The sequence below is a fragment of the Protomyctophum bolini genome (genome assembly GCF_963924005.1).
Source record: "Protomyctophum bolini genome assembly, chromosome: 15".
Lineage (NCBI taxonomy): Eukaryota > Metazoa > Chordata > Actinopteri > Myctophiformes > Myctophidae > Protomyctophum > Protomyctophum bolini.
In genome coordinates, this window is record NC_137876.1 from 34,636,077 (window position 1) to 34,657,497 (window position 21,421).

At 42.5% G+C, this 21,421-nt stretch overlaps 1 protein-coding gene across 3 annotated transcripts; it reads left to right on the forward strand.

Moving 5' to 3' along the window:
* Positions 1-1,337: 1,337 nt before the first annotated feature.
* Positions 1,338-18,700, forward strand: LOC308329577 (serine/threonine-protein kinase PAK 2-like). Of its 3 annotated transcripts, XM_080783952.1 has the most exons (16): positions 1,338-1,598; positions 6,599-6,846; positions 9,382-9,557; positions 9,654-9,760; positions 10,168-10,315; positions 10,505-10,521; positions 10,708-10,821; positions 11,578-11,701; positions 12,035-12,098; positions 12,220-12,268; positions 12,681-12,793; positions 12,980-13,097; positions 14,413-14,512; positions 15,010-15,206; positions 17,513-17,650; positions 17,883-18,700. In XM_080783952.1, the coding sequence occupies exons 3-16, from the start codon at positions 9,398-9,400 to the stop codon at positions 17,967-17,969; spliced, it is 1,536 nt and encodes a 511-aa protein (XP_080640078.1). In that variant the 5' UTR covers positions 1,338-1,598; positions 6,599-6,846; positions 9,382-9,397; the 3' UTR covers positions 17,970-18,700. The 3 variants fall into 3 exon arrangements, with proteins under 3 accessions (XP_080640078.1, XP_080640079.1, XP_080640080.1); XM_080783953.1 differs by lacking the exon at positions 6,599-6,846; XM_080783954.1 differs by lacking the exons at positions 1,338-1,598; positions 6,599-6,846 and adding an exon at positions 8,963-9,011.
* Positions 18,701-21,421: the final 2,721 nt, after the last annotated feature.

Genomic DNA, 21,421 nt, shown 5'->3' on the forward strand with positions numbered 1-21,421 from the left:
ATATGGTGATGCCTGGTGACATCACGTCTGCATATATGGTCACGCCTCGTGACATCACGCCTCCATATGGTCACATTTCGTGACATCACATGTCACACCACCATATATGGCCACCATATATGGTGGTGTGACGAAATGGAAGCCATCGCTCTCACGATAATACAAATCTAAACATTTTTGTAAATAAGTCTTGTTTAAAAATAAATCTGCCTAACAATGATGTCACTGGTGGACAGTTTCTGAACTGCCCACTGCCCTCCTATGAGACACAGACCTAGTAGTAGAAACAAATGGTGCCATTTTATCATGATTTTTAGTGAGGACCTATTATATGAAGATGGGTTGAACTTGAAAAGTGGTGAAAAATGTATCTATTTATGTTGCATTTACTGCAGTGATGGTACACAAAGTTCTCGCACTCCATCCATAAAACGACAGACGGGAGTGATCAGTGATGTGTCTCTCACTCTCTCTCTCTGCATCTGTCTCTGAAAACAAGTGCTTCCAAACGTCACCTGCACAGAATTTCTTGACAGAAAAATACTAGCTCATAACATTTTTATGAAACAAACGCTTTGCAGATTGAAAGTGGATAATTCAAGCTTTCCTTACAGCTGCAATGTTGGCGAGTTTACCCTCGTGTAATACAAGCATATGCTGCATATCAGACTTTTCTGATTTGATGAATGGGCTGTCAATGGCTTGTACGTGTTGCAACCGGTTGCTTGCAACTCTATATTCAAGTTCCATCCATTATTTAAAAAACTTGAGTTTTGTTTGCACCGCACCATAAAATGGTTTGTTGTACTAGTAGTAATTAGTAAACTAGCTTAGCTTGGCTCAAGCTTAGAGTATATATTAACTCTATGGGCTCAAGTCACAAATGCTCACCATGCACGCGCTGCAGCCAGCATCCACGTTTGAGTAGCGACGTCCTCACGTAAAACCACGCCCCCTGGTACATGAAGAATTACAAATTAACTGAGTCTGAGGTCCAAGTTGAAGATTTACAAATTAACTGGGGTCCGAGGAGGTCAAGAGATAACTTTTAAATTAACAGATTATAGAGATAAAAAAGGGGTTCATGTCATTTGATTTGATATATGATATGATTTTTGTTTTAAGCCTATTATTTAAAAATAATTGCCTATAATAACGCATGATCAAACTGGTCATTGGTGTTACAATGATGAGAGAACTGCTTTAAATATGAAATAGTACAGCGCCAAATGTTTAAAGCTCCAACACAGACACAGACACGTGACCAACCGAAGCAGCGTCAAGCAGCGTTGGCTTCAAACGTCATCATTCACCCATGGTTATTTCCGCCATGATTTCCGCAGCGGAGCCAAGGAAGATTAGAGCCAAGCCAAGCTTTAGCACTAGCAGTAGCACTGCAGACTGTTGAGAATTTGGTGATTAGTGATTTTTCGGCGCATGTGTCGCCGCTTCAGTGTTCGACTGCCTAACTGCTACTAGAAATCTGCACCACCAAACCAGAGGGGTGTTTTTCGACAAGAATCGAGCGTGCGTGGCTGGGGCGGGGTTTCAAAAGTTTGCCTTTTTCCCCCCTTCTTTTTTGCATCTGACAGCAACTAGTCTGTCGGCAAGCAGTAGAAAGAAACGTATCACTGGCCTACAAGTATGGACGCTGTAGTTCAGGAAGTCAGCCGCGCAATCACCCAATCACATTTAGTGGGCGGGATTTACATGTGTGTGCAGCGAGGAAATTTTGTCCCACTGGAAGCAAACCTACACGCTTCCATTATTATTGAACATGGCTTCCTCTGGTCAACAAACAACACCAAAGATTAAGAAACCTATTACGAATGTATGTAGAGTTTGTGGAGATTATTTAAAGTATGGAGTAAAAGGACAAGTATTTAATTTATTCACAAATCAGGGATTGGAGACTATAGTCTCCAATCCCTGATTTGTGAACCGAAGAACCTGTTGTTGCAGACGATCCACTGTTGAACAAATAAGTGTAAACTCCGTCAAACTAAATGTAATGTAAACTGTGTACAGTACAAAGTATGAATAAAAGCGTTGGTTATGATTAAGTGTAACTTCAATCAAATGCGTTAATTGTGTTGTGTGCTAATATTTACGTTTCCCAACAAATGACCCCTTTATTTAAGCAACTTCAGAACAGTCCGTGACGTACAAATATAACGGACGTAAAACAAATGTATTTTGCAGTACAAATTAAAGTTATAAAAGCTTTGGTTTAGTGTTCAATCTGAAAGTGAATTGATTTGGAAACCGCGGGGGCTCCTTTTCACACTGTTTCACAAATCACATTAGGATACAAAGCCTTTCAGACGTGGTATTATCTATATTTTTGCTTTAAACTTTGAGAAGGGGTCCATTACGTTTTACAGGTCAACAAGGACCCATTATCTAGTGTAATCAATGAATATAAATCCTCTTACATTAGCTACATTTATTGTCTAAATTTCAAATTGTGTTGCATATTTATAATAAACTTGATTTAATGGATGGTTGGGTCCATATGATCGTTTGACAGTACTAAAAGTACATTCAGTGTATTTTATTTTAGACACTAATCCCTTAAATACTCAGCACTTGATCAAAATGGGTGATCTATAAGGTCACAATACTATAGCACTGAGATGCATTGTGACTCGTGAGTTTAAAGCTGGCTGTTTTTCTGCATGCCATGATGCAACATGCATAAGTAGTAGTACACATGGTTAAATTTTATTTTCTAGCATTATTATGATTAAATGTTAATAAACGGCATGTTTTCAGAGTCTGTAGATGCATTCTGCCCAGCATATGCTGCAGAAATGCCTCGCTCCGTCAACATTTTCACTTGCTCTTCCATTATAGAAATGAGTGGGCATATAACTAAAAGGATAGCGTCCTTTAGCCATCTCTCTGGAAAGGCTTCGGAAAGTAGGGAACACACCGTTGGCCAAGCTTGATATACGAGGCTTTTTCCAAAACCAGTAGGTAAACATAATAAAACATCTCGTCGATCGATTAAATATTTCAAACAAATGTGCTGAAGCGGTTTGATATGTTCAACATTGTGTAGAACAGCAACTCTCCTTAGCACACTAGCAAAATTTTCCTCCTCCGTTACATCCATGTTTTGTTCCGCAAAGGAATGGTTGAAAGTAGGAATGAAAACTGTGCGACACAGCGGTAGTAGTGGAACTCGGCGGAAAAGCAAGGGCCTTTTCCGGTTGATCGAAATTCTAAACAGACGTTGCCCCCAGAGTCTAATTTCGAGGAACAACAGCGGAGGCGCTGTTTTCCCGAATATTTGACGATGGGATTCTCAGATTGGACAGCAACTGGTGAGTTTTGGCTTTGTGAATCAAATTCAATGAAGAAGGGATAGCTCTCAATAGCAGGGGTTACACATAATGGTGAGTGAGTCATGTTCCTCATTCGTTTTCTAAATCAGACTGGCTTAAACTTGATTACTTGATGTGATTGATCTCTTTGTATAATTGATATCAATATAACTGATCACAGACACATTTGACGTTTTGCTCCGACTGTACATTTTAGTAAAAGCGTGGAAAAAAGGGCCCTAACGGTGGGCCCTATTGTAAACAAGTGTAATGCTTTATGGTGTCGTCCACTCACAGTTAACAGTTTTTGTATTGAGTTGTACTTGAAATGTACTGTAATTCTGTAAGCTGTTAATAAATAAATCAATGCAATCAATAAATCAAAGTTATACAGACTAGAGACAGATACTAACGATCTTATCTACTCCTTGGTCTTGCAGTGTTGTGAGTTCAGAGAGGAGGCATGTTTTCAAAGTTAATGACAGGCAGAGGATGGTGGTAGCCTGTAGCCCATAGTAAGCTATTAATATAGTAATAACAACCCTTCTCTTCTGCAGATTGTATGTCATAGTTGCATGACGCTAATGGAGCGACCTGGCTGGTATTCATTGGCATAGAACAAACAAGTACAAGAGCAGGAAAGTGAAATTAGGCCTAGTAATATTTACTACAGAATAACTCTGCTCTGCTGAATGTAGCCTACCTCCTGTAAGAACAAGACCAGTCTGTTACGAAAATGTATACCGGTATACTATGGTCATTGCTATGTGAAAGTTCATGTCATTCAACCAGCATTGGTTTAGGAAATGTGTATAAAATACATAAATAATATTTATGTGTCCCTTTCATGTGTGAGGAAACTACACGCATTGAATTGGTATACTACTCATTACTTTAAAATGAGCCCACCTGCATGGGTCTGAATCTTGCCAGGCTAGTAGGCAGGTCGCTTTGGTCACCCCAGGTTGGTAGTTTTATCAATCAAGATGTTGACATAGGGGAGTGGCAGCTGTTTGAATAACAGGATAAGGTGTTTAGTGTATCTGGCCTGTGCTTTTGTTGCTGCAGGTGTTGCCAGGGCCGTGTGTGTGTGCGTCTTACGTTTCTGTTAGTGAATGAAGGGGGGGGGGGGGGGGGGGGATAGAGGGCAGGCCTACATCACTCTTAACAGGAAGTCCTGTGCAGAATTTCCTTTTATAGAAGCCAAATACAAAAGCCTGCTGTTCAGTTCACTTCCTGTAAACAGCTCGACGTCTGTGTTTGCTCTCGTCTGGTTGGTCAGCATGGCCGTGTGACCCTCTGGTGGTCAGGGAGTTCCAGGATGAGGAAGTGGGCTTCCCTTAGAGATCGCCATGCACAGGGAATAGAAAGTGCAGCAAGACAGAGTGAGCAGAGGACTAGAAATCAGAAAGAATATAATTTTAGTATTGGTCAAGGGAAGAAGGTTAGAATGTTGAGGTGTTTTTCAGCAGCATGTTGGTATTATGGCATCAGTACTATGTACTGATCTCCATATTTGGACAAAGTTTCAGCCCAGTAGTCTAACCCAGAGCCATCTAATAGAAGAGTTGCGATATTGAGGGGGCAGAAAACAGCCCGGTCACATACTCGCGCGAGCCCATAGACTCCAATGCATTCCGTAAACTTCACGTTGTACCCATGTTCAATAGTAGTCTACAGCAGTGGTTCCCAAAGTGGGGTCCGGGGACCCCCAGGGGTACCTGAGGGAGTTCCAGGGGGGACCCATCTATTTTGTTCATGTTCATAAAGTGCTAAAGTGTTTAAAGCAGTGGTTCCCAAACTTTTTCATGTCAAGGACCCCCAAATTGACACTACTTAGCCCGTGGACCCCCATTTGAAAAGATATGCCAGGGACCCCCATAAGAGAAGACGTACACATTTAGACGTACACATTTAGACGTACACATTTAGCGTCTACATTTAGACGTACACATTTAGACGTCTACATTTAGACGTCTGTATACATTTAGACGTCTACATTTAAACGTCTACATTTAGACGTATACATTTATTTGTTATCCGTGTTGCGAGGATGAGGGGGTACCTGGAAAAATATCTACCCCAAAAGGGTTACCTGGTCCAAAAAAGTTTGGGAACCCCTGGTCTACAGTATGTAGGAGAGCTGCCATTGGACTGGCCCCATGAAGTGAACGCAGTTTGCGTAGCTCTGTCTATATCTAAGGCTCTGGTCTAACCCAGCGTTCCCCAAACCTTTTGGCCGTGCACTCCCTTTTTTTCCTGACCTAGCTGACGCACCCTCAACACTATGGTCTATGGTGTTGGGGTGTGTATTTGTATTTGGCAAATAATCGTAGATATCGCTGCACTGAGACATGCAGCTGCTGTATACTCCCGCAGCTACTCTATACATCTCCTTAAAACAGTATTTTACCGGATTTAGCCTTTTGTGTTAAATAACACCATAAAATCGCCATTACCCTTTTCATGTCACGCACCCCCTAGAGGGCGTTTGCGCACCACAAGGGGTGCACGGCTGCACGCACCATAGTTTGGGAATATGGAGTGTGTTGTCGAACTTCAATGTGTCGTCATGGCATCATGTGCAAACAAATCAGTCAGCTCTGTATATGGGCACAAAAGGGGGCATCCCCATATGGTATACGTATGTAGGCATATACTGATGACATCAGCAATCTCCATATATGGGCATTAACCGGACAAGGACTTACGGATACAGAGATCTCCATATTGGGAATTTTGGTCAGCTTGGCGGTGCAACATAGTTGTGACTGAGGGCTGCATAGTGGCCCAAACCTATAGTTATTGAGGCGTGCTAGCCCCTTTTTTAAAGTAAAAACAGACAGACTTCAAAAGGAAACCTGCAAAAGATGTGCAACCACGCTGTTCACCTGCTTGCTCACCTGGAGCATGTGCTTCGGCATTCACTAAGCCAAGCTTAAATCAACAGAATCATGAAACACGATCACACTGAACTAAGCTAGCCCCCCGGTTTCTGAGCCCTTGTAGCAAGTGAATGCGCTTGAGAGCAGGGGCTTGCCTTGACATACGCATTGATGGCCTGGGAGGCTGGGAGGACACACCCACCCTTCCCCTGCAGCTATGGAATTCCTCCCGAGACAACAAGTCTCAGCCTGGCCCACCAGCACCCATTAGTCAGTCTAGCATGCACACACACACACACACAGACGCGCACACACACAGACGCATGCACACGCACACAATTTGAAGATGCACATTAAGGGCTGGGCTTTAATTTTACTCTGCAGGGACAAGACAGTACTTGTTGTCTCCTGGACCACTGAGGAATGAGCCAGCCTGCTATAACCTGCCCTGAGAAGAGGGAGGAAGAGGGAGAGAGACCTAGAAGGAAAAGGCAATAGTAAAAGAGATTGCTAGATAAAGGGGCGAATGAGAAGACCGCATACACTACATTCGACCAGGGAATACGGAATATAACAAGAGCTGTTATTGTTTTTACTGGTCTTCTGTAAGGCACAGAAGAGGGAACAAAGGGGTGAGTATCCATTAGCTCAACTAATGCCCTTCCTCCTTGAAAAGAATGGTGACCAATAAGTACAGAGCGGTACATTAGGAGAGCATGTATGTAAGTTGACTTGAGTGCTTTCTTTACCATGTCATGGCTTGGTATAATTTTGCTGTTCAAGATTTGACAGTGATAATTAATGTAATTTTGCTGTTCAAGATTTGACACTGACAATTAATGTAATTTTGCTGTTCAAGATTTGACAGTGATAATTAATGTAATTTTGCTGTTCAAGATTTGACACTGACAATTAATGTAATTTTGCTGTTCAAGATTTGACACTGACAATTAATGCTACTGTCATGTCATAACGTGTTTCAGATGCAGTCACATACTTTATCCTGATCTGATTCTGAACTGTAGCAAATCACTGTTGGTTGGGTACTAATTCGTCTACCTAGTTTAGGTTTACAGCATCAGTTTATAAGCTTAGCTTACATGAAATAGTGGTTAGTAGACGCATGTCTTTGAGGAACTTTGCATTCTGCTCATAGGCTGAGGAGTATATTATTAAATCAGCCAAAAGTTCCAACATGTCATGAATCAACTCAAGTGACATTTTCATAAGATTAGACCGTTCGTCACTGTTCGTTTTCAAGGTTATCTTATATCTTTCGTTCCCCCAAGGGTCAATTTGTATTTTGTAGTACGTTGTAGTGTAATATACATTGTTGAACAATTACAAACATATTAAGCAAGGCCTGTAGCATGGCGATCACCTCCTCAGTGGAATGTGCCATGATTGGCTTGCTGAATTGATTTGCACTGCTTCAGAATGTGCAGATACAAGGCTGCCTACATGCCAACATGTTTTCTGCATGCAATGCTTGCTGCTGCTTTCCTAGTACCGGGCCAGCCCACCTGACTCAGAAATGAAGCCACATTTGTTAGCCATGTTAACTCTGACTGTCAGCGGGATCAGACACAGGAAGTGAGGAAACCTTTGTTTGCTTCCGTGTGTGTGTGTGTGTGTGTGTGTGTGTGTGTGTGTGTGTGTGTGTATGTGTGTGTCTGTCGTCGCCTGTCTTTTGAACTGGATGCCGGCAGCAACATCCAAATGGACGCATGTACATGCATGTGTATATGAACTATGGAGGTGTGTGTATGTATTATGTGTTTGAAGGAGGTTATAAAGTTGTCATAAGCTCCTTTTGAACTATTAGCACTCAGAGACTCCACCTTGAGTGCAAGACAACCCTGAGTGTTTTCCTTTTGCCCTCACATTGTATGTTTCATGTAAGACATGACGGACTTGTGGCCGTGGGCCACGTGGCCCACAAGGAGCACACGGTCCGTGCACTGCACCAACCAGGCGCCCAATAGTCGAGTTAAATCAACATTTGTCTTATGTAGGTCACATGTAAACACAGTCCTTCTCTTCCCCACACTGCTCTGTATTGCATCCCTGTCCTTCCCTCCTTAATCTTTCTATCTTGTACTCCTCTCATAATGTACTCGGTCTCTCACTCAAGAGTTCAGTGATATTCTTTGCTCTGATTCACTCTCTTCCTTCCTCATTCATTTGCAAAGCCATGAACGAGACCCAGCACGTCATACCACCCTGTCAGCTTTACTTCCTGCTCACTCTTTCTGTTCCCCCCTTTCAAACGCATACGGTAGTGAGACCAGGACAGACACCAATGCGGCTGGCAGACATAGTAGGTGTGTGTCTGAGTGTGTCTTGTCTCTGTACGCAAGTGTGGCTGGCTGGTTCAGTTTGTTTTGATAATGGTATAGTGCTGCTGAATTTGATGCTTCACCGGCGTGCTTCACCGTTTTAGTGCTCCTTCATATTCTTTGCTTAAAAATTTCGGCGCTCTTGCAGCGATGGTTGAGTCTTTTTTCACTTTCTCCCCACTGTTTGGTGCCACCCAATGTTGGTGCCCTGTGCTGCAATACCCTTCCATTAAGCCGGCCCTGCTTTTAGGAGGCTATGGTTCATGTGGTTAACTTACGTATTTGTATTTGATTGACTAGGCCGATACCGCTGGGAACGATGCCCCTCGTGTACAATGTTGTACACGTTGTCAGGCTAGCTGTTGTACCCGTCAGTGTCCCTTTTTATGCCCAGGGAGATCTCTGATGCCTGCCTTGAGACCCGCCGGTACTGCAGCATCCGTGTACTGCTGTGCACGGTAAATAAAGATCATCAAAGAGACCTTGCTGCTCGCCTCCTGATTCCTCGCGCGTTTAGTGTGTGTAAAACTGCCACATCAATATGGAGATACCAAGAGCTGATTCGACCATAGATGCGTATTTGCAGGTTTATCAATATTCTATGGGGAACGACCAAAGACAGACCAACCTCTCGGGGCTGGGCGACCGCAAACCGGTCGGTCGGTTCTTGAGATACCCATAGTGATGTAGAAAGGCAGAGCTTTTGTGCATTTACAGTATCTAGAGATTGACCGTCTCTTTTGCGTGCGTCTATTGACATAATGGGTGGCGTGAGTCTGTGTGATATCATGCATTTACGTCATGTGTCTGAATCTCTTTATCTCACAGGTGTACATGTGTGTAGATGTGTGACAGCGGAGTGTGTGAGGACAAGCCCCCCGCCCCCCCTGTCAGGATGAGCAGCCAAGGAGGAGGAGCCAAGGACAGCTCACGGCCGCTGCCCTCCGTACCAGAAGAAAAGAAGTCCAGAAACAAGATCATCTCAATCTTTGCCTCAGAGAAGGGTGAGAGAGACTGTAAACGCAGAGACAAGACAAGAACGCAGTATGAGAAGCCAAAGAACCTAGAACCAGATCTTAACCCGTGACCTTTGTCCACAGGAGGCAGAAAGAAAGACCGCGACAAGGACAGACCGGAGATCTCTTCCCCCTCAGACTTTGAACACACCATCCATGTTGGCTTTGATGCTGTCACTGGAGAGTTCACTGTAAGTGGGTGTGTCTGCGCTCGCCAATATATCCATGTATGCGTGTTTTCTGTGTGTACCTGTAGGATTCCTGCTCTCTTTTGTTTCTGTATTTCTTTTAGAACTGGTTAAAGTGGGGTCGAGGTCACAGTTATACCGGTATCATTATTCGAAAGTAGCTGATGTAGCTCATAACATGTCCCAATGCGACACGTTGTGAGTTTGTAGATCTGTTATCTGGAACAGTTTAAACACTTGTTTAGGTTTTCTAGTACTGTAGATCCGCTAAAAAAAAGCTGACATCTGTTATGGGGGTCCTCAACCTTTTGAAATGGATCCACAGCAGAATAAATTGACATGAAAATGTTGTTGAGAAACAAGAATTATCCACTTAATTTGATGAGGTGTGTGTGTCTGTCTGTGTCCAGGGCATGCCAGATCAGTGGGCCCGTCTCCTTCAGACTTCCAACATCAGTAAACAAGAACAGAAGCAGAATCCTCAGGCTGTCCTCGACATTCTCAAGTTCTATGACGCAACAAGCAACAAACAGAAATACCTCAGCTTTTCTGCCTCAGGTCCGTGCCCCTGATGTCTGCCCAATACAAACGTTGTGAGCATGTAGATTGCCAATTTATGGTCCATGCCATGGAACTGTCATACTCTAAAGTATAAATTGGGCTTAAGTGTTCGCAAATCTTGGGTCTGAACTAGGCTTTACAGAGAAACCTGACCCTTGATATTTCGCCTCTCTCTCTCCCCTACAGATAAAGATGCACAGTTGGTGAGTAATTTCACATCATCCATTCTTGCAAAAATGTATGAAGTTGACTGTACACGGCCTGTCTTTTTAAGTGATTCTGTCTCTATTTAGCACCAATGTATTCTGAGAGACACTGTCACGAAAATGTGGCATACTATTGCGACCTGCATGTACAGTGTTTCACACTGTCTGTCCTCGCTGTTGCAGCCAGGTATACAGGGTACAGACACCTCGCCGTTGATCGGTAAGGATGGGGTCGATGACGATGACGATGAAGCTCCGCCTCCGGTGGTGGCACCAAGGCCGGAGCACACAAAATCGGTGAGTCTTCATGCTGACCGACAACTGGAGCACTTAGTTTTCATCTGCGTAGTAGTAAAGAAACGTGTCAAAAAGCATATCTTCCCAAATCTAGTTAAAATGAGGATTCCAGATTAGCTAGCAGGCAATATACATTATTAGGGCAACGTAAAAATAGAACCATCTTATATGGGTTTTTATAATCGGCTCTCTCTTTATACTGTATGTCTTTTTAGTTTTACATAATATCATATGGAAGCATTTTAGGGCCCATACAGTTTCCGTGCCATAGGCGTAAACTTAAGATGAACTTAGTGCTTACCTTTACTCTGTCCAGATGCCATAGCCGTAAAGGCGATTGGTTCACATCAATTTTAGCATGTTGTAGCATTTAGCTAGCCCCAGGCCACGATCACGTAAAAACGGCCATAAATCCATGCGCACAAGCCATCTTTATTATGCATTATGGCTCATAATCTGCAAAAAATGCAATATTCGGCACTTGATTAGAGCTTAGACTGACTTAGTTATGACTTTCACTTCTGGTTCAGCTACCTTTTGGGACATGTTATGCAAATACGGCACAGGCAACAACCCCGTCTGCTGGCCATCTGGCAGAATGGCATCTATCCTGTTAAGCCTAACTTTGTGTGGAAACGGACTGAGACGATGTGTAATGATTTCAGTATTTTAGTACATAGAAGCACTGTTATGGTATTATAATACCAAAATGTTAAAGAGTATGCATGTACCTACCTGTGCTCTCTGGTGTGTCAGGTGTACACGCGGTCAGTGATCGACCCACTCCCAGAGACTGACTCAGCTTCCAAGGCGGCTGACAGGCAGAAGAAGAAGGGAGCTAGCGGCAAGATGACCGATGAGGAGATCATGGACAAACTCAGTATGTTAACCACTTTCAGCCTGGTGTCACTGTTTTTGGCTTGTTCTTATATTTAAAGAATTTGAAGAGAGAAAAGTGTCACATTGCATTTTAACTCGTAGATTGTCTATTTTCACTATTGATGCGATTAAGTAAATACTGTAGGTCTAAAGTGCTTAAACACAGTTTATGTACATACTCAAATGCGCGCGCACACACAGGCGTATTGCCTAACAAACAACATAATACTGTACACAGTGACATACAGTACTGCACTGATATGTACACACTTGTACACACTTCATGTGTTCTGCCAATGCTGTGTTTTCACCTGCTAGTTCTGATGATTCTTAGGAACCATTGTCAGCATTGGAGATCCTAAGAAGAAGTACACGCGGTACGAGAAGATTGGCCAAGGGTGAGTCAGTGTGCAGCCTTATTTAAATAACGGTATACCGTACTTTACTTATGCATTACATGTAACCAATCATGAAAATGTGACTCCTGTCCCATTCATTTTGTTGTCGTTGTCCCAACAGGGCATCTGGAACGGTATACACAGCCATAGATGTGTCCACGGGTCAGGAGGTAAGGTTGAAGCACTTGTTGAACTATGCCATGAACATTACTACTGTAACACGCAAAGAGGAAGTGTCCTTTTTAAATCTGTCATGTGTACTGCTAAAATTTCCAGTTTCACTTTGGCGTGATTCAGTATCTACATACATGGACATGGAGAAACTGGTCTACAAAAACAACATTACGTTGAGCTAGTATTCAGTTTTCCATTCAAACCAGCTATTCTGTTTTATGTACTGTACATATTCCACAATGATTTTCCATGTTGACCTTTATGATCTTTTCATTGCCAGCCAACAACGGACATTATTAACACCTACTGCTAGTGTAGTTGGCACCAACTAAATAATAATAAACTGTTTTCATATCACCTTTCATAAATGTACTATGCTACCAGGTTCACGTGACATGTGTTTTACAGGTTGCCATTAAACAGATAAACCTGCAGAAACAGCCCAAGAAAGAGCTGATTATCAATGAGATTCTGGTGATGAAGGAAATGAAGAACCCCAATATTGTCAACTTTTTAGACAGGTACAGTACTACAGGCACACACATGCATGCACAACACGCACACACACACACACACACACACACACACACACACACACACACCATTGATCGATTTTCAGCGCAAGACATGTGACACAGTATCGGGCTTAAATAGCCACCAACTATTGCGTTGCATCATCTGTGTGTGTGTGTGTGTCGTGTGTTTAGCTTCCTGGTAGGAGATGAGCTGTTTGTGGTGATGGAGTATCTGGCTGGCGGTTCACTAACGGACGTGGTGACAGAGACCTGCATGGACGAGGCTCAGATCGCTGCTGTCTGCAGAGAGGTACACACGACACACACACACACACACACACACATACACACGACACACACATACACACGACACACACACAAACACTCGTGCAGTCTTACCAGCATTGACGATTGATTTGACATCGGCAATTCTGCATTGGCAATATTTAATCCACACCGCGTGGAGTGGGCAGCTGTAGGCTACTTTGGGACTGTCGTGCAAAGTTGCAAACTCTTAATAAAGCGCTATTCAATCAAACAATCAGTGCCAGCGGGAGGCGATTATCGGTAGCCTAATTTGCCATGGTCCATGGGCAGGATCGAGTTATTTACTCATACTCAACTCTTCACTGTTTAACAGCTAATAAATCAAACTATTTATATTAATCCAACCATCGCGGTTTACATGTTATCATGGAGGAATCCACTGTGGATGAGTTCAACCGTCCTCCTCTCTTCAGTGGTTCTTCCAGCTGCGCCCCATATGTAACCTCAGTCCTGCAAGCTTGCAAAAACAAGCGGTGCTGCTGCTTGCAGACAGTGCGTTGTCACGCTGCACAACCTTAATATATAGGCTACTCTAAGTGCACCATGTGTCCTGGTTAACCAGGAAACACACAGAGAGACAGACTAGTCGGATCGTTTTCATTCATATTTACACTTTATTTTCTATATATCAACAGCATGAACCGAAGCCCGACCACCAATTATAGTAATGAGCCCGACCCTAGCCCGCCCTGTCGGGTCCCAATGGGACCCGTTGAGTTTTGGTCGGGTATCCCAGCTCTATCTCTGACACATAAAATTGTACATAAAGTGTCTTAAAACTAAAAGTGCATCCCATGTAGGCACACCAGCCAACACAAACAATTGACTGGCACTATGCCATCTGGGAATGTGGAGCAACAACCTCATAGCATCATTATAGGCCACTCTGAGCCTCTGCATACTACTCCTCACCCTGTACGAATGGCAGAGATGAGCAGTATACAGAGGTGTGACATAATGTAGGTGTAGGCTCTGAACAGTGAACACATTACATCAGCAGAACACATAGAACATTTCCGGAGCAGCGCGTTGGCCTGTGCATACAATTTACGACATTGTCCGTCGACGTCCCTGTCACCCATCCAATCATCAGTGAGATCACATGACCACGGTATTTTATTTCCTTGCCTATTATGAGCGGACTGTCACACAATTGAAAAGCAGGGAAAGATAATGTCCTGTCCTCTCTCCTTCTCACAATCATGATGTTACTTTTTTCTACAGTAGAGGTCAGCATTAGACATAAACATGTTAGTTTATCTCTCTCCCCCTCCGCCCTCCCTGCCTCTCCCCCCCAGTGTATCCAGGCTCTGGAGTTCCTCCATGCAAACCAGGTCATCCACAGAGATATTAAGAGTGACAACGTACTGCTGGGAATGGACGGCTCTGTTAAACTCAGTAAGGGAACACGCACGCCAACACACACACACACACACACACACACAGATGTGAACAAAGTCAAACACACATACAGTCTGTTAGCACAGTTAATTAATTATTCCGCCACTGCCAGTGTTTTTCACTGAAAATACATTTTGCAACCGCGATCATCAGTTCCTTAGTTATGGACCGTTGAATAAAGCTTGTTTTGACCAAAAACGCAATCTGGGAAAATGATCTGGGATAAATGTATTTTGGTAAATCTGATAATGTGGAGGCGAACGACGGGCGACATTTTCACTTGCGGTTAATTTCAGGTTGTATCAGTTGCTTGGCAACCAGGAACCATTCATACATTGGCGAAGAGAGCCATCTATCATAAACCACTGAAAAGACCAAATGACGGAGATCTCCGTCATCAATGGTGAATGAAGCGTTGGATTAGACTTGACGGAGATCTCCGTTGATGGGAGGGAAACTGAACTCCCACTCACCCCCTCTCCCCCCCCCCCCAGCCGACTTTGGCTTCTGTGCCCAGATCACCCCAGAGCAGAGCAAACGCAGCACCATGGTGGGGACTCCATATTGGATGGCCCCTGAGGTGGTGACCAGGAAGGCCTATGGGCCTAAAGTGGACATCTGGTCCCTGGGCATAATGGCCATAGAGATGGTGGAGGGCGAGCCCCCGTATCTCAACGAGAATCCTCTCAGGGTGAGTGTGTTGGCGGACAGTTGGCTATTGTAATTATAATAATCTTACGTTAATTTAATTCTGTAAACAAGGCTGACCGCCTAAAAGCCTACACCCAACTGGCCACAAGGGTGATGCTAGAGGGAAAACCATTGGGTCTCTCAAATAGTTAGAGTTCATCTTCCATGGAGCAATGCATGAATGTACTCCGCAAGTTTCATGGCAATGAATCTGCCCACTTGATTTTAGGAACGTCTGTGCAGAAGCAACATTTGGCCTATAGGTGGTGCTAGATGAAAGGATTTGGGATCACTTAAATCAGTAGGGTATCCTTGCTGAACACAATTCATTTTGTGGCAATCTGCCCATTAGATTATGTGATGATATGTGTGCAACTGGATATGTTGGCCTATGGGTGGCACCATGGCAATCCAAGCAGTATTTTTCAAGATAATGGTGTTTGCAGTGAACAGGCCGACTAAGCATTGGCACCTGTTCTTGTATAAATCCATGCTTGGAGTTTGTCCTAAATAAATCTCATCTTTTCTGAAATGGAAAACTCACAACTGATCAAGTAATTTCCCCAAATTCAAGGTACCAAAAGTTAACTCTGAACGTGATAGATCTGCTTTTAGCTTATGTGGCCCTAATACATGGAATGACCTGCAAAGGAAATTAAAATGGAGCACATTGATACCCTTGTGCGGTTTTAAAACCTTGGTGAGCATACAGACCCCCACGATATGTAACTGTTTTTAGATCGTTTTGAAATTTGTCTTAGCTTTTTATTTGTAAAACTATGTAATTCACATCAAAGCCATTCACATCTTCCTGATCTGATATTGTGATGTTTTTCTATTATATATGATATTGTATTACTCGACGACACTGATATTTTCAAATATTTGTCCAGAATGTTCATAAAAATGTACATGAAAAGTTCCACTTTTTACAGCGGCCTTTACTTCACTGTTGGAACAATGCTGTATAATTAATAAAATCACATTCTTAGCAGACAATAGGACATTTAGCGACATGAAGTGGAGAATAGAGCGCTTCTACTGTGACTGCTGTACAGTATAGTACACTATGTACGGATGCAAATAAAAAGATTGGCAGTGCATATATTGCATACTGTCACTGTCACATGGAAACCTTGGATGTCTAAAACCATTACTTTTCAGGAAATGGAAACAATTACGGTACCTGTGTTCCAATGGACCTAATATAGTTATTATTTTGTTACAATGCAGCTCTTAATACCTTTCATTGGTTACATTTTTCCGGACAAATCCACATTTAACCACTTACAATCTCTATACTATACAAAAAACTGAGTTAACTTGTAACTACTTGGTATGCCCTTTTTTATACACCAAATCTCTTCACCAAAAACAAGCTACAAGCTCACAATGTGTATTTCTGAGGGGTGCCCCTATACACGGGTTTAATGTTTGTCTTTATTTCAATTTTCTTTGTAAACGTATTGACAATGAAGGGAACATTTACGTCATGTGTCATTTATGTCATATTGTCTCTTTATTGTTAATGGCCTTCAATGTTTGTTTGCACTGTTTGTTTTAGATCACCTAATCAACATGAGTTAGACTTTAATATGTTGGCGCCCCTCACTTCACACGGGTGTGATTTGTAGAGAATGTTCCTCTCGGAATAGCAATGCTGGGGTTCAAGTGGTTAACTAGTAACTACTACACATTTTTATTTTAAATAGCTTAGATCTACAAGCCCATGAGGCGTTGTGAGCTTGTAGATCTACTACTACTTTTGCGTGACAAGTAGGGCATTAACACAGAGATGCAATGTTTCCGCACGACAGTGACGATCATGGCATCTCATCTTGCTCCGTTTCTCTTACCACACTGATGTGTGTGTTGTCGTGCAGGCTCTGTATCTGATTGTTTCTCTTACCACACTGATGTGTGTGTTGTCGTGCAGGCTCTGTATCTGATTGTTTCTCTTACCACACTGATGTGTGTGTTGTCGTGCAGGCTCTGTATCTGATTGTTTCTCTTACCACACTGATGTGTGTGTTGTCGTGCAGGCTCTGTATCTGATTGTTTCTCTTACCACACTGATGTGTGTGTTGTCGTGCAGGCTCTGTATCTGATTGTTTCTCTTACCACACTGATGTGTGTGTTGTCGTGCAGGCTCTGTATCTGATTGTTTCTCTTACCACACTGATGTGTGTGTTGTCGTGCAGGCTCTGTATCTGATTGTTTCTCTTACCACACTGATGTGTGTGTTGTCGTGCAGGCTCTGTATCTGATTGTTTCTCTTACCACACTGATGTGTGTGTTGTCGTGCAGGCTCTGTATCTGATTGCCACCAATGGGACTCCTGAGCTACAGAGTCCAGAGAAGCTGTCCCCCGTCTTCAGGTCCTTCCTGTCCCGCTGTCTGGAGATGGACGTGGAGAAACGAGGAAGTGGCAAAGAGCTGCTGCAGGTAAGAAGACCAGTGGTGGGGGGAAAAGTACTCAAATGTACCAAAGTACTCTGTTACAAGTAAAGGTCTGGGCATTCTAGCATGGAATTCTCCTTTAACTATACTGTAAGCCTGAATTATCCTTCATTGTATGTTGGTGTCGCAATGTGAGCTTATGGATCGTCTATTTCCCCCTGTGTCTTTAACTTTGTTGTATCTAATGTGAACTCTCTTTTTCTGCGTGTCCCTGCAGCACCCATTCCTAAAAATGGCCAAGCCTTTGTCCAGCCTCACACCCTTAATCTTGGCAGCTAAGGAGGCAATGAGGAGCAACCGTTAAGCAGCAATGCCAGTGGATACTGTGCTAACTCCCATCCTCTACTGTTATATTTATGATAATGAGGGCAGGAATGTAACTGTATATTTTTCTCTTTTTTTTTCACCAACCACTTTGACTATTTTACCGACCAGGAGAACCTTCAAATAATGATTGGCTCTTGCATGCCAAAGTGGCTGCTGGAGACGACATACTGTAACACCAGCCAAAGACCACGACTACTTGGTATTTTTTAGCTGAAAATGCCCTGCTCCCGTGCTTGCGGTTAGGGTTAGGTTAAGGTTTGAGGTAGGTTGTCGGTTTAATGGCACTCGGATCAGTAGTATGTCGGAACTAAAGCCTGCACCCAATTTTCTACCCGATTTCTGATAATCTTTCTAATCTTCAAATGACTTTGCACAATCTCCAGGGTTTCTCAGCTAATACTAGATTTTGATTTAGATTTGGTGGCCAATATGACCTTTCTGCCAATGTGCCTTTTTTAGCCTGTGTGCCTTTTGTGGCGTGTTCCATAGACTCATGTAGCCACCTCTCGTCTCTACTCCACATTTTATCTACAATACAGAGGCAGGGATTTGGGGATTATTTTTGGTTTCATTTTTTTCCAGTTTCCCATTAATTTGTTCCTTCTTACCTGCATATTTGTGTTCATGATCACTTGTTTGCATTTACCTCTCACACACCCTGCAACAATGCTTCCATGTCTTTGTTTTTTTTTTTACGAAGAGTTGGGGGGGAAAAAAAACTTTAGCTCAAATCAACAGACTTCATTCTTTCCTTCTGTCAAACATGCATGAATAGTGTACGGAAACAAATTTGAACACAGCGGTTGTTTTGTGGAAGTTTTGCTCAGCTGTAACTGACTGCCATTGTTGGAGAATCTGCATTTTCATCCATGTTTGTAAAAGATGTAATTTGTTGTTTCCTCTACATGCCATGCCTTGATGTTAGTTTAAATGCAACACATATATTTTGTTGTATATCAGTGTCCCTTTGAATGCAAATATTGTAGTTTTTTATACAGAACTGGATGACTATTTTGCATTGTTTTGTATATTATGTACTTTCATTGGCTGATGTCCAGTCTTCATCTGAAAAGGTTTTTTAAAAGTGTGTCTATCAATGTGTTATATTTACAACTAATATGATAAATGGCCATTATTATGAACCACATTCTTTTTTTTTCACATTTGTTTTTCACATCAATTCCATCTCACTGTGCATTCATTAACTTACAATGAACTGGATTGAGGCACGGGTAGAGCAAATACTTTGTGTTTGTATTTGAACCTGCTTAGAGTAACTTTTTATTTTTATGTTGACCAACTATCCCAACTGCCCTGGTGCAGCAAACCCCAGTTACTGTGTCTAGTACCCTACACAGGTCAAGGCCATAGAATCCCTCCAGAAATACCATTTGATTAAGTTTTCACAGCACTCCTCTTAGCCACAACAGTTTTGAAGAACCCACCCGAGGTCATGGAGAGGAATATTACACTATTAAGTAAAGTGACATAGGATTGCAGCTCAGAGCAGAGAGCACACATTCCAGTTACAAAGTTAGCAATACTGTATGTTTTAAATTATAAAGTCAATGACTCCTTGTGAATCAAAGCCTTGTGAATTTCCAGCATGCAAGTTATTATTAAAGATGAACTTGGAATGGACTATTGTCTTTTTTGTTTTTTCAAGGAAAATTCAAAGATCATTATTGCTGGGAGTTACATTTCTGGACAGTGGACACCATATGGCACTATTGAACTGATACACTAAAAAGACTAATTCAGCTGGATACAGTCAGGATGCAGTGAGTCAATCAGACACTGTCTGAAGACTTTCCTCTCATTTGTCATCTAATCTCTGTTCTGGTGCTGAACTGGAAGTTATTCCTTTGCTAAATTAAATAAATTACATCTCAACATGAATTTACTTGCCAACTATGAACTAATGAAGAACCTACTGAGTGATTGTTGCATTGTGTTTCAATATTAATGCCTAGTAAAAGTGCTAAATGCCTAAATTGCAAGTGTTCCTCATTTTGCTGGGGACCCCCTTAGATCATTAAGGACTCCTGAAAACCACTGCTCTGACAATTACTAAAATCTGTACAATTTAAGAAAATGGTTGGTGAACGAGTGCAGAGGTCATGTTTTTGGGGGTGTCCATAGCTCTCCAGACCAAGAAGAAGAAATGGTACCATTTAATGTTTTCTTAAAGCGAAAATTAAAAGTCCATAGCCAGACAAATCATATCTCCTCTCCTTCTATTGAGTATTGAGTTGCGCAAACTCTGCAAACTGTTAATACCATGTTGCTGGATATAACATGTTGACTGTCTCTCTTTTCGTCTCTTTCCACTACTGAAAGAGCTTATAAACCTCTGGTCTGATGTTGTACACAGGTCATACCTTTGATACTAACAAGGCCAATTTGCGCATGTGTAAGTTGTAAGTCATTCATGAGTTTCCTGACATTCTTTGCACATGGCTCTATTTTTTATTTAAAATATTTTGATTTATTCTCAATGTGTTTTTAAATAACAGATGTACAAACTCACGGGCTGCTGTGAGCTTGTAGATCAGCTATTTTCATTTGTACTCTATACTCTATTGCAGTGATACTCAACCTCAGGCCCGCGGGCCACATCAGGCCCGCGGGACCATTATGACTGGCCCACCAATGAAAATCTAAAAAAAAATCTGGAAAATGAAATAAAAATAAATAAATCTGAATGAAGTTATCTTTAATTACATTATTATAAGTAATACTATTAGAGTTGTACTATTACTCGAACGAAAATAAAAGCTTGGGGGGGGGGGGGGGGGGGGGATGCAATGCAAATGAAAGACATATACTGTGTATCCCTATTCCCTGACATAATTTTATAGCTAAACGGACAGAATTCTATTTTATTTGAATGATGAAACCCAGCTGCCATTAATAGTTGGAAATGGAAATGGAAATGGAAATTGCGGAAATTGCGGAAATTGTAATTGCGGAAATGGTGGAAATGGTAGAAATGGAAATTGCGGAAATTGCGGCAATGGTGGAAATGGAAATTGCGGAAATTGACAGACAGACAGACAGCTACTCATGGAGAATTGGACAGGCAGGCAGTCAGACAGCTACTCATAGACAGGCAGACAGACAGCTACTCATGGAGAATTGGACAGGCAGGCAGACAGCTACTCATGGACAATTGGACAGGCAGGAAGGCAGACAGCTACTCATAGACAGACAGACAGCTACTCATGGACAATTGGACAGGCAGGAAGGCAGACAGCTACTCATAGACAGACAGACAGCTACTCATGGACAATTGGACAGGCAGGAAGGCAGACAGCTACTCATAGACAGACAGACAGCTACTCATAGACAATTGGGCAGGCAGGCAGACAGCTACTCATAGACAGACAGCTACTCATGGACAATTGGACAGGCAGGAAGGCAGACAGC

What these genes read in the sequence shown, in the direction of transcription:
- LOC308329577 (XM_080783952.1), top strand. Translation starts at nt 9,398, where the DNA reads ATGTGTGACAGCGGAGTGTGTGAGGACAAGCCCCCCGCCCCCCCTGTC. An exon ending in GGAGATCATGGACAAACTCA is followed by an intron (nt 11,702 to 12,034) that starts GTATGTTAACCA and finishes GATGATTCTTAG; the next exon opens with GAACCATTGTCAGCATTGGA. An exon ending in TACGAGAAGATTGGCCAAGG is followed by an intron (nt 12,099 to 12,219) that starts GTGAGTCAGTGT and finishes TTGTCCCAACAG; the next exon opens with GGCATCTGGAACGGTATACA.